Here is a 12,315-nt window from a genome sequence, read left to right on the forward strand (position 1 = left end):
CAAGTGGTGCAGGAAAGGGAGCCATGTAAGATGGCAGAGGACAGGTGAGGCGCCAGCCAGAATCAGAGACCCAGCCCTCCCTGCTTGTCACACCTGGTGAGGCACCAGGGTTGTGCCAGACAGGAAAATTAGCATATTTTGAAGGATGTGGAGAAGTGGGATGCAGGTTGTACAGATCCAAGTCATAAGGGAAGTTGGAAAGAATCGAAGTTGCATGGCAGAGCTTCCTGAGTGGTGCCCAGATGAAGCATCAAGTGGCCGCTTAGCCTCCAGGCAGAACCAGGGCCACTGGGAGTGGCCTCTGCCATCGCCTGAGTGTGCCATGGTGTGATGAAGATGGCCTGAGAAACACGTGACAGCTGTCCTCCAGCTCCACATGCAGCTGTCCTGCAGCTCCATAGCCTGCCCAGTTAAGGGGATCAACTTGCGGGGACGGCAGAAGAGAATCCAAGCCTAAGAAATGCATTGGCCTTTGAGATAAGGCAAGGAAATGGCATCTCCAGCCCTGAGCCTAAGAACCAGCCAGCCAGCCAACCTGCCAACCGGGGTGACTTGTAGCTCTAAGTGAACATCGTTTGACTTTCCGGGTGCTCGATGTTTGGGTCTTGAGCCTGCCCTGGCACTTGTACACAGACATCAGTATTCAGCAGCAGCCAGCTCAGGTGGCTTATGCCAGGCCTCCCCTTCAGCTCATGACCAGCACTAGGAACCTTGTTGCTCCACTCTGGTACCTCTCTCGGTTGTATTTAGGGATACGTTAGAGTTTGTTATTGAAAGAAAGGGGAGTACAGTGAACATCTCTTCACGTAGAAGTTGCTAGCCAGAAAGCACTAGCAGGCCAAGCACAGTGGCTTACACCTGTAATCCCAGCACTTTGGGAGGCCAAGGTGGGAGAATCACTTGAGGCCAGGAATTTGAAACCAGCCTGGGCAATATAATGAGACCCTGGCTCTACAAAAAATTAAAAATGAAAAAATTAGCTGGGTGTGGTGGCACACATCAGTGGTCCCAGCTACTCAGGAGGCTGAGACAGGAGAATCACTTGACCTTGGGAGGTCAAGGCTGCAGTGAGCTGTGATTGGGCCTCTAGCCTGGGTGACAGAGCAAGACTTTGTCTCAAAAAAAAAAAAAAAAAAAAAAGGAAAGGCCTCCCAAAGTGCTGGGATTACATGCGTGAGCCACTGCGCCCGGCCAAGCTGACGCCTTTTTAAAGTAAAGACTTTCTTGAGTGAATTAACACAGGAACAGAAGACAGACAGCTCATGTTCCCACTTACAAATGGGAGCCAAACACTGAGTTTACATAACACAAAGAAGGGAGCAGCAGACACCGGGGCCTGTAGGGTAGAGGGTGGGAGGAAGGAGAGGATTGAGAAACTCCCTGTTGGGTACTATGCTCACTACTTAGGTGATGGAATGATCTCTACACCACACCCCCACGACACACAATTCACCTGTGTGACAAACCTGCACATGGACTCCCTGAACCCAAAATAAAAATCGGAAAAAATAAAAGTGAAGACCTGCAGATTACCCATAAATGTTAACTTTCCTCAACTCTGGTCCCTTGCAGCAGGGCAGCTATAAACAGCTGTGCAGGTGGACACTGCGCGTGTCCAGGAGGTGCCACACACCTGGTCATTCACTGTACAACGCCATGTGGGCCTACAGCTGAGATGCCATGGCTTTTCAGAAACCATCGATTCTGTTTGTGGTCATCAGTTTAGCAGCCAGACTGTGCTCATGTTCCCTCTGCTAGCCAGGATCCATGCACTGGCAGAGTCATTGTCCCAGTTAGAGCTCTTTCCATCCTGCGTTCACCCCAACTGTCACCATTATTCCATCCTCGCTCTTCTTCTCCAGCTTCTTGCTTTCTTCACAGAATTGAAAGGGAGAGCCACATTAGAAAATATAAAATAAAACCAGGCAGCGAGGAGCTGAGCTTTTACACAAGGGATTGAGGCCCTTAAGGATGGCCCATTTATCCCACGTCTACCTTTCAGGCACAGGGACAAGCTTTCCTCAAAAAATTACAGTCCTAGGGATAGAATAACTCAAGTCCATATACACAGTTATTAGGACAGATGTCTCTTAATTATTCCTGTATTTAAAAAGGGAATCATGGCCGGGCACGGTGGCTCATGCCTGTAATCCCAGCACTTTGGGAGGCCAAGATGGGCGGATCATGAGGTCAGGAGATCGAGGCCATCCTGGCTAACACAGTGAAACCCCGTCTCCACTAAAAATACGAAAAATTAGCTGAGCGTGGTGGTGGGCACCTGTAGTCCCAGCTACATGGGAGGCTGAGGCAGGAGAATGGCGTGAACCCAGGAGACAGAGCTTGCAGTGAGCTGAGATTGCGCCACTGCACTCCAGCCTGGGCAACAGGGCGAGACTCCATCTCAAATAAATAAATAAATAAAAATAAACAGGGAATCATGAGCCGGGTGTGGTGGCATGCACCTATGGTCCCTGCGACTCAGGAGGCTGAGGCAAGAGGATCACTGAGCCCAGGAGGTTGAGGCTGCTGTGCACTGTGATCACGCCTGTGAACAGCCACTATGCTGCAGCCTGGGTGACATTGCAACAGCCCCATCTCTTTAAAAAAAAATTTTTTTTTTAAAGCAAAACATGAGTGGAAGCTGATGGGACACCCCAGTCAGAAGAAATACTCAAATTTTTATGGCAAATTTTGTAATAAAAGGCTTAGAGTTTTGTTCTTCTATTTTGTGGCCATTGTTTGAACTGTGAAAGGATGTAGATTGCCCTGGATTTTTATTTTATCTTATTTGGGAGAGGAAATCAGTGTGGTCCTTTAAAACTCTGACATGGTATTTTAAGCATTCTGGTGGGAATTCTCAGAGAAGCTCGTGCTGCTTCTTGCCCTTTGATTGCTCCGCCTTCAGCAACACCCCAGGCCTCCCTGAGTGGGTACAGGGACCCAGGTAGGAGGCATGCCCTGTTTCTTCCTTCCCACATGACGCTTTCATGTTCAGGCTTCTATTAAAAATGGCAGCCTAGGAAGAGGTTGATTCTTGATGGTTCTCACACCCCACAGTTAGAGTCACGAACCCGGACACCGCCACCACCTTGCTCAGTGCCGTGTTTGGTTCTGCAGGGTCCTCCCCGCCATCATCTCAGAATGCCACGCTGCCTTCCTCGAGTGCCTGGCCGCTCAGTGCCTCCGGCTACAGTAGCTCTTTCAGCAGCATTGCATCCGCACCTAGTGTTGCAGGTACGCGCCTGGCCTCTAGACTTGCAGGTAGCATTTTCTTTCTTTCCCCAAACAAAACTTTGACAGGCCCCAGCTTTTCCTATTGGCTCTTTACTCACTCCCTGAGCTGGGAGGCCGTGTGGCATGATGGAGGATGGGTGGGGGCCTTGCCCAGGCACAGTGGGCACATTGGGCACATCAGCTTGCACGCACATGGAAGTGGTAACGTTTTCTCCATACAAGTGTGTGGGCCCACTGCCATCTATCTTCCTTTGCCCCATGGCCACGAGACAAGGGCTATGCAAGGTTTTGAAAACTTAGAGGCAAGACACTTCTGGGAATTTGTGGTTACTGGCGTTTGCCAGGGGCTTGACTTGGTGTTTCTTTGCCTATCACACACAGTCTGCTTGTGTTTGAGAGCACTCTGTGTGGCTCCCCAAACACAGCAGTGAGTTTTCTTCGTCTCAAGACTGCATATGCTCCATCTCTCTGCCTTTCTAGGTAAACTGTCAGACATTAAATCGACGTGGTCCTCTGGCCCTGCCTCCCACACGCAAGCCTCTCTGTCTCATGAACTGTGGAAGGTGCCCAGAAACACTACTGCACCCACGAGGCCACCTCCAGGGTTAACCAATCCCAAGCCCTCCTCCACCTGGGGTGCCAGCCCCCTCGGCTGGACCAGCTCCTACTCCTCGGGTAAGCTCCATGCTCCTCGTGTTCCAATGGGGGCCTTACCCTTTAGGGGATGTGCTTACCACTTTGTCCTATACCTCCTTTGTAAGGACCCCTGCCTCTAACTCTGGAGCCTGGGAGGGCCTAGGAGGGCACCAGGGCCTCCCTAGATGTCCAGGGCATTAGCTGGGTGAGCCTGGTGTTTTTAGCATCAGCCTAGGTGTGCTGGCACGCAGCAGGTTTGCTCTGGGCCAAGAGGTCCCAGGCAGTTCCAGCACCCATTGAGGGCCCACACTGGCCAACTCCATCCTCAGGAGTGCGGCTGCCCCACACTGGGCCATCAGAGGCCTGCACAGCCCTTTAGGCTCTCTGCCCCCATGACTCCCCTTCACACAGGGATCTGGATTTCTGCTTTTTATATTTGCCTCTCCACAAGATGTCACTGGGACATAAGGCTTTTCCAGGCCCAAAACAAAACAAACCCCACCAGTTTGAAAACACAACTCTCATAATATTGCAGCTTGTCTTAGGTGCTGCATGTCGAACCTCAGAGATGAAAGAAATGTACTGGGAATTTAAGAAACTGAAGATTTAAACCAGCATGGGCAACAAAGCGAGACCCCATCTCCACAAAAAATTAAAAAAGCATAGTGGCACATACCTGTGATCTCAACTGCTGGGGAGGCTGAGACAGGAGGATGGCTCAAGTCCAGGAGATTGAGGCTACAGTGAGCTATGCTTGAGCCACTGCACTCCAGTCTGGGTGACAGAGTGAGACCCTGTCTCTAAAATAATAATAATAATAAATAACAAAATTTTAAAAATCAGCTACTGATAGTGTATTAGTCCATTTTCACACTGCTGATGAAGACATACCCGAGACTGGGCAATTTACAAAAGAAAGAGATTTATTGGACTTACAGTTCCACATGGCTGGGGAGGAGGCCTCACAATCCTGGCAGAAGGTGAAAGGCATGTCTCACATGGTGACAGACAAGAAGAGAGAGAGCTTGTGCAGGGAAATTCCCATTTTTAAAACCATCAGATCTCATGAGACTTACTCACTATCACGAGAACAGCATGGAAAAGACCTGCCCCCATGATTCAGTTAACCTCCCACTGGGTTCCCTCCACGAAACATGGGAATTGTGGGAGTTACAATTCAAGATGAGATTTGGGTGGGGACACAGCCAAACCATATCATTCTGCCCCTGACCCCTTCCAAATCTCATGTCCTCACATTTCAAAACAAATCATGCCTTCCCAGCAGTCCCCCAAAGTCTTAACTCATTTCAGCATTAACTCAGAAGTCTGCAGTCCAAAGTCTATCTGAGATAAGGCAAGTCCCTTCCACCTACAAGCCTGTAAAATCAAAAGCAAGTTAGTTACTTCCTAGATACAATGGGGGTACAGGCATTGGGTAGAAACAGTCATTCCAAATGGGAGAAATTGGCCAAAACAAAGGGGCTGCAGGCCCCATGCAAGACCGAAATCCAGCAGGGCAGTCAAATCTTAAAGCTCCAAAATGATTTTTGACTCCATATCTCACATCTGGGTCACGCTTAGGCAAGAGGTTGGCTTCCATGGTCTTGGGCAGCTCTGCAGGGTCAGCCTCCCTCTTGGCTGCCTTCACGGGCTGGTATTGTCTGTGGCTTTTCCAGGCACACGGTGCAAGCTGTCAGTGGATCTACCATTCTGGGCTCTAGAGGACGGTGACCTTCTTCTCACAGCTCTACTAGGTGGTGCCCCAGTAGGAGCTCCAACCTACGTTTCCCTTCCACACTGTCCTAGCAGAGGTTGTCCATGAGAGCCCTGCCTCGCAGCAAAGTATTGTCTGAACATCCAGGCATTTCCGTACATCCTCTGAAATCTAGGTAGAGGTTCCCAAACCTCAGTTCTTCACTTCTGTGCACCCAGAGTCTCGACACCATGTGGAAGCTGCCAAGGCTTGGAGATTGCACCCTCTGAAGCCATGGCCCAAACTGTACCTTGGCCGCTTTTAGTCACAGCCAGAGCGGCTGGGACACAGGGCACCAAATTCCTAAACTGCACACAGCATGTGGACCCTGGGCCTGGCCCATGAAGCCATTTTTTCCTCGTAGGCCTCTGGGCTTGTGATGGGAGGGGCTTCTCTGAAGACCTCTGACATGCTCTAGAGACAGTGTCCATTTTCGTCCATTTTCTCCATTGTCTTGGGGATTAACATTCGTAAATTTCTGCACCCAGCTTGAATTTTTCCTCAGAAAATGGGATTTCCTTTTTTTTTTTTTTTTTTTGAGATGGAGTATCACTCTTGTCAGCCAGGCTGGAGTACAGTGGCGTGATCTTGGCTCACTGCAACCTCTACCTCCCGGGTTCAAGTGATTCTCCTGTCTCAGCCTCCCGAGTAGCTGGGATTACAGGTGCCTGCCACCATGCCCAGCTAATATTTGCATTTTTAGTAGAGATGGGGTTTCCCCATGTTGGTCTCAGGCTGGTCTCAAACTCCTGACGTCAGGTAATGCATCCATCTCAGCCTCCCAAAGTGCTGGGATTACAGGCATAAGCCACCATGCCCGGCCAATTTTCTGAACTTTTATGTTCCACTTCCCTTATAAAACGGAATGCTTTTAACAGCACCCAAGTCACCTCTTGAATGCTTTGCTGCTTAGAAATTTCTTCTGCCAGATACCCTGAATCATCTCTCTCAAGTTGAAAGTTCCACAAATCTCTAGGGCAGGGGCAAAATGTCACCAGCCTGTTTGCTAAAACAACAAGAGTCACCTTTGCCCCAGTTCCCAACAAGTTGCTCATTTCCATCTGAGACCGCTGCAGCTTGGACTTTATTGTCCATATCCCTATCAGCATTTTTGTCAAAGCCATTTCACAAGTCTCTAGGAAGTTCCAAACTTTCCCACATTTTCCCATCTTTTTCTGAGCCTTGAGTTCCAACCTCTGCCTGTTACCCAGTTCCAAAGTTGCTTCCGTACCAAGACCAGCTTGATTGGGGAGACCCTAACCCAGTGGCACTAGAGGAATTAAGGACACACACACAGAAATATAGAGGTGTGAAGTGGGAAATCGGGGGTCTCACAGCCTTCAGAGCTGAGAGCCCCAAACAGAGATTTACCCACGTATTTATTAACAGCAAGCCAGTCATTAGCATTGTTTCTATAGATATTAGATTAACTAAAAGTATCCCTTATGGGAAACAAAGGGATGGGCCAAAATAAAGGGATGGGTTGGGCTATTATCTACAACAGGAGCATATCTTTAAGGCACCGATCGCTCATGCTATCGTTTGTGGTTTAAGAATGCCTTTAAGCAGTTTTCACCCTCGGTGGGCCAGGTGTTCCTTGCCCTCATTCCGGTAAACCCACAGCCTTCCAGCGTGGGCGTTATGGCCATCATGAACATGTCACAGTGCTGCAGAGAGTTTTTTTATGGCCGGTTTTGGGGCCAGTTTAATGGCCAGATTTTGGGGTGGGGGGGGGCCTGTTCCCAACATGTCCCCCTTCTTTGATTTCCAAAGTGATAAAAGCAAGGGCAGCTTTGTCACAGTGAGCTACTTCTCACAGGAGTCAGGATCTGCATCTGCAGACTATACAAAGACAACACAGATTAAAAGCACAATCATCATTGAAATCTCAGAGCTTCCAAGTGTTTTTATCCATTTTAAGGGGTTTCTAGCTGCTAATCTGTCTGCAGCTCCTTCAAGCACTCCAATTCCTGGCATTAAGGTCAGGTGTGCCTGGGATACTTTAAATATTTGTTCTTTTAATTTTGCAATATCCAAAAACAAGTTTGTAGAGTGTCCTTCTAGATGCTTTTTTATTCTTTCCCAAATTTTGATCTTATTAAGAGCTATTAATAGTTTCCACAGATCCTTATGTTTAACTCCTACAACAGGCCATATCATTTGAGGTTGAGGTGCCACTACACCACCATGGTTCCAGATAATAGGAACTTTTGCCATACTTCTTATTTCTACCATCTGACCATTTTGTTCAGATCAGCTGAACATAGTGTGGCCATGGCACGCAGACTGAGAGGTGCAATTCAAGCTAAACATCATCCCCTTAGGGGACCAATTAATAATGATTCCATAGGAATCGTGCAGCACCTCTGCCTGTTCTGCGTATCCCTATCAGCATTTTTGTCAAAGCCATTTCACAAGTCTGTAGAAAGTTCCAAACTTTCCCACATATTCCTGTCATTTTCTGAGGCTTGAGTTCCAACCTCTGCCTGTTACCCAGTTCCAAAGTTGCTTCCACATTTTCGGGTATCTTTTCAGCAGCACCCCACTCCACTGGTACCAGTTTACTTTATTAGTCCATTTTCATGCTGCTGGTAAAAACATACCCAAGACAAGGCAATTTACAAAAGAAAGAGGTTTATTGGACTTACAGTTCCACGTGGCTGGGGAGGCCTCATAATCATGACAGAAAATGAAAGGCACATTTCACGTGGTGGCAGACAAGAGAACAGAAGAGAGCTTGTGCAGGGAAACTCTCGTTTTTTAAACCATCAGATCTTGTGAGACTATCATGAGAACAGCACAGGAAAGACCTGCCCCAATGATTCAATTACCTCCCGCCATGTTCCTCCCATAAAACGTGGGAATCATGGGAGTTACAATTCAAGATGAGATTTGGATGGGGACACAGCCAAACCATATCAGATAGTTTGAAAGTAACAGTTTCTGCCATTTAGCAGCAGCCTTTAGGGATTTGCTCTGTTGTATTAACCAGAAGAACCTGGGAGCACTGATTCCACACCGGGTCTGGGGACAGGCAGAGGTGGAGAGCAGAGCTTCCCTGGAGATTCTCAGGCCTCCTGGGCTGGTGAGAAGATCCAAGAAGTCAGAGTCACCACGGGGAAGTGGGAAGGGGGTCTGCAGGCACTGTGAGGTTTTGGTTTACCAAAGAAAGCATGGGCCTCCCAGGCTGAGAAAGTCTCTCCTAGAGCACGCAGTGATGGCCTGTGCTATCCCACACTTCAGCACAATAAGAAGTGGGGAGGGCCACACTATCCACTGGCACGGGGCCTTGTCAACCGGGTTCTCCCCTCTTGTTGCAGGTTCTGCCTGGAGCACCGACACCTCAGGAAGAACCAGCAGCTGGCTCGTTCTTCGAAACCTCACTCCCCAGGTGCAATATGGTGCTTCTGCATCGTTGAGCATGATCCAGGGAGGGTTCCCGCTTGGCCGCCAATGCAGATGAGGCTGTCTGGTGGGGCAGGATAGTTGGGGGTTCTTGGTCAGGGTCCAGAGGTGACGCTGCACGGGAGGAGATGAGCAAGTGCCAGGATTGGCTCCAGCAGCGGCAGCAGATGGGGCCCAGGGGCCTCTTTTAACCATGTTCCTGGTGAATTGTTTGTTTACCCACTAGAGGCTGGAAAAGTGTGCTCTGTAAATAGAATTGTTTATCCTACAACTACCCATTCAAGAGTGGTTGGGCCTGGCTGGGCACAGTAGCTCATGCCTGTAATCCCAGCACTTTGGGAGGCCAAGGTCAGGGATCACCTGAGCCCAAGAGTTGGAGACCAGCCTGGACAACATAGCAAGACCCCATGTGTGTATTTTTATAACATTTTTTAAAAGAGTCGTTTGGCCACATCAGACTGTGGGGTTAGCCAGTCCCTTTCCAGGACCCAGGCCACACCCACCTGCACGTCTCTCAAGTCTGTTGTCAGCAGCTGGACCCAGGTGCCTTTTGCAAACCAGAGGCTCTGTGTGATGTGCTCTGGTGAAAGGAGAGCAGAATTCAAAATGGGGTTTTTCTCCTTCCTCTGATTAGCCTAACTTATAAAATATAACTGAATCATCCAAGATTTTAGTTACACGTTTGGCCACAGAGATATAAAATGTTAATGTTGTAAAACCACATATTATGAGGCCTTTTAAAGAAAAACATTTTCCTAGTGTTTAGTGTATCCAATTTCATATGTTTTTTCTTTGGAACGCTGTAGTGAAATAAATCAGAAGAAAGCTCATTCATGCCCCTGTGCTTCCTCTATCAGATTGATGGTTCTACACTGCGGACATTATGTTTGCAACATGGGCCTCTTATCACATTCCACCTGAATCTGACTCAAGGCAATGCCGTGGTCCGGTACAGCTCCAAGGAGGAGGCTGCCAAGGCCCAGAAGTCTCTGCACATGTATGTTTTCTCACAGCCACCTCGGCGCTCCAAGTAGCTCCCCATCCCCTAGAGCATTAGGTTAGGGGTGTTGCAGGGGTGTCCTGAGCCACCATAGCAGAATCCCACAGGCTGGCCACCGTCCCACTTCTGGAGGCTGGAAGTCTGACACCCAAGTTGAAGGTGTGGGCAGGGCTGGTTTCTCCTGAGGCCTCTCTCCTTGGCTGTAGACAGCTGCCTTCTCCCTCTGTTCTTATATGGTTGTCTCTTTGTACATGTCTGTGCTGTAATCTCTCCTTATAAGGACACTAATCCTGTTGGACTAGGGCCTACCCATGTGACCTCATCTAACTAACTTAATTACCGCTTTAAAGACCCCATCTCCAAACACAGTCACATGGGGAAGTACTAGGCGTTAGGACTTAAAGGAATTGGGGAAAGGCGACACGGTCAGTTCCTCACAGGTATCTTGGGACTTATTATTGGTTTTTTTCTGCTGCTGAGTTGCTGCGTCTACTCCCTCCCTGTGACACATTCCTACACAGGGCCCAGCAGTGGTCCTTACAGCCAACCCTTCACTCTAGTGAAAGGTTGCTTTTGATAGAAGTATGAGTAGACCTGATCAGTAACATCACTTGAGACATGGAACCTAGAAATTAGTCATTCCTGTTTTTAGCCCAGGATACAAATGACACTGACCCTAAATGAGCCCACATTTAATGGTCTGTTCATGCACTTGAAGATGTACTCTCTGTACCAGTACGATGTTGCTGCTAGAAGTCTGAACTGAGCAAAACATTCAGTCTGGGTTTGGAAATAGCAGTGGCAAAACAGACGCCACAGGATGGCTTCCAGGTGGCCTTTCCCAATACAGAGAAAGCCAGTGCCACAAACTCAGCAGGACTTGAGTTGGCCCTGCTCACGTGCCCCATCTTGCTGTTGCAGGTGCGTCCTGGGAAACACTACCATCCTGGCTGAGTTTGCTGGCGAAGAAGAAGTGAATCGCTTCTTAGCCCAAGGCCAGGCGCTGCCACCCACTTCCAGCTGGCAGTCCAGCAGCGCGTCCAGCCAGCCGCGGCTCAGCGCAGCCAGCAGCTCCCATGGCCTGGTGCGCAGCGACGCTGGCCACTGGAACGCCCCGTGCCTGGGTGGCAAGGGGAGCAGTGAACTGCTGTGGGGCGGGGTGCCCCAGTACTCCAGCAGCCTGTGGGGCCCACCCAGTGCCGACGACAGCAGGGTGATCGGCAGCCCCACCCCGCTGACCACCTTGCTGCCTGGGGACCTGCTCAGCGGGGAGTCCCTGTAGGAGCTGCCATCATCAGCACCAGGAGAGCCGACCCCTCCCGGCTGGGTGGCCCCACAGACCTGCTGGAACCCAGCAGCGGCCGCCCTTTTGAGTACCTCTGTCCAGGACTGAAGACGAACCTTGGCCGCAGTCCTTGCGAACTGTTCGCAAAGCAGTGCGGGCTGCGGTGGGTCAGCGTCACATGCTAATGACAGGATGTTCCTCGTAGCTTTTTATTTTGTGTGTCATGTTTGTATAGTGTGTTGTCATTTTGATTTTTTTTTTTTTTAAAGTATAAAAGCTGCTTAGAATAGTTCTATCATGAAGGGCACTTTTCAGATTGTGGGCTGGAAAGGGTTATTTTATCTGTGGGGGAGGGAGGGAGACGTGAAGCCTATTTAAAATGAGCCTGTGACGATTATGCACATTACCAGAGGCGGCCGGTAATCAGGGCAGAGTCTGGTGTGGACCGCCGGGCGCAGAGCGGCTCCACAGCGGGAGCTGAGCGGAAGGCGCGGGCTGCGATCTGCTCTCTGTTCCCCTGGATCCGCCTATGCACATTACCCTTGTTTCATTACTTTTTCATGTCATTTTTTTATCCCAAAAAATATTTTTTAAAAGTTAAAAAAGACATATCAAACATGCAAATACTTGAATCCAGCAGGCCAATAGTGAAATGTGAACACTTTCTAATTCTACACTTCCAGGTTGACATCAGTACACAGAAACAGGCTCTAGGAAAAATTTCTAAGTTCATAGCCTATGTGTGTGTGTATGTGTGCGTGTTGAAACAGAAGTGTGTGTGTGCGTGTGTGGCGCGTGCTCCTGCACGGCGTGCAGTTTTCTGTGTTTGTGTGTTTGAAAGCGTGTGAGGATTTAACTGTGGGTTTTCCCTTGTATTCAGTATATGCTTTTTTTTTTGGCGCATTGGTCAAACGTTTGTTATTATTAGCTTCTAACTTTGCACTGAGTGTCCTCGCCCTTCCTTTAGCTAATCCTATACATTACAGAGAATTCCTAGGACAG

At 49.1% G+C, this 12,315-nt stretch overlaps 1 protein-coding gene across 13 annotated transcripts in view; it reads left to right on the top strand.

Moving 5' to 3' along the window:
* TNRC6C (trinucleotide repeat containing adaptor 6C) overlaps positions 1-11,326 on the top strand; it is a 145,037-nt gene extending 133,711 nt beyond the window's left edge. For 9 of the 13 annotated variants that reach the window (XM_032178200.2, XM_058428987.1, XM_058428985.1 and 6 more), the window contains 5 exons: positions 3,058-3,234; positions 3,715-3,909; positions 8,944-9,014; positions 9,886-10,025; positions 10,950-11,326. In XM_032178200.2, coding sequence (XP_032034091.1) covers positions 3,058-3,234; positions 3,715-3,909; positions 8,944-9,014; positions 9,886-10,025; positions 10,950-11,310 — 944 coding nt within the window. In that variant the 3' untranslated portion in view covers positions 11,311-11,326. The remainder of the gene's footprint in view (positions 1-3,057; positions 3,235-3,714; positions 3,910-8,943; positions 9,015-9,885; positions 10,026-10,949) is intronic. The other 4 variants (XM_032178205.2, XM_058428984.1, XM_032178206.2 and 1 more) reach the window with 2 other exon arrangements.
* The last annotated feature ends 989 nt before the right edge of the window (positions 11,327-12,315 follow it).

The sequence above is a fragment of the Hylobates moloch genome, unplaced genomic scaffold, assembly GCF_009828535.3.
Source record: "Hylobates moloch isolate HMO894 unplaced genomic scaffold, HMol_V3 SCAFFOLD_15, whole genome shotgun sequence".
Classification (NCBI taxonomy): domain Eukaryota; kingdom Metazoa; phylum Chordata; class Mammalia; order Primates; family Hylobatidae; genus Hylobates; species Hylobates moloch.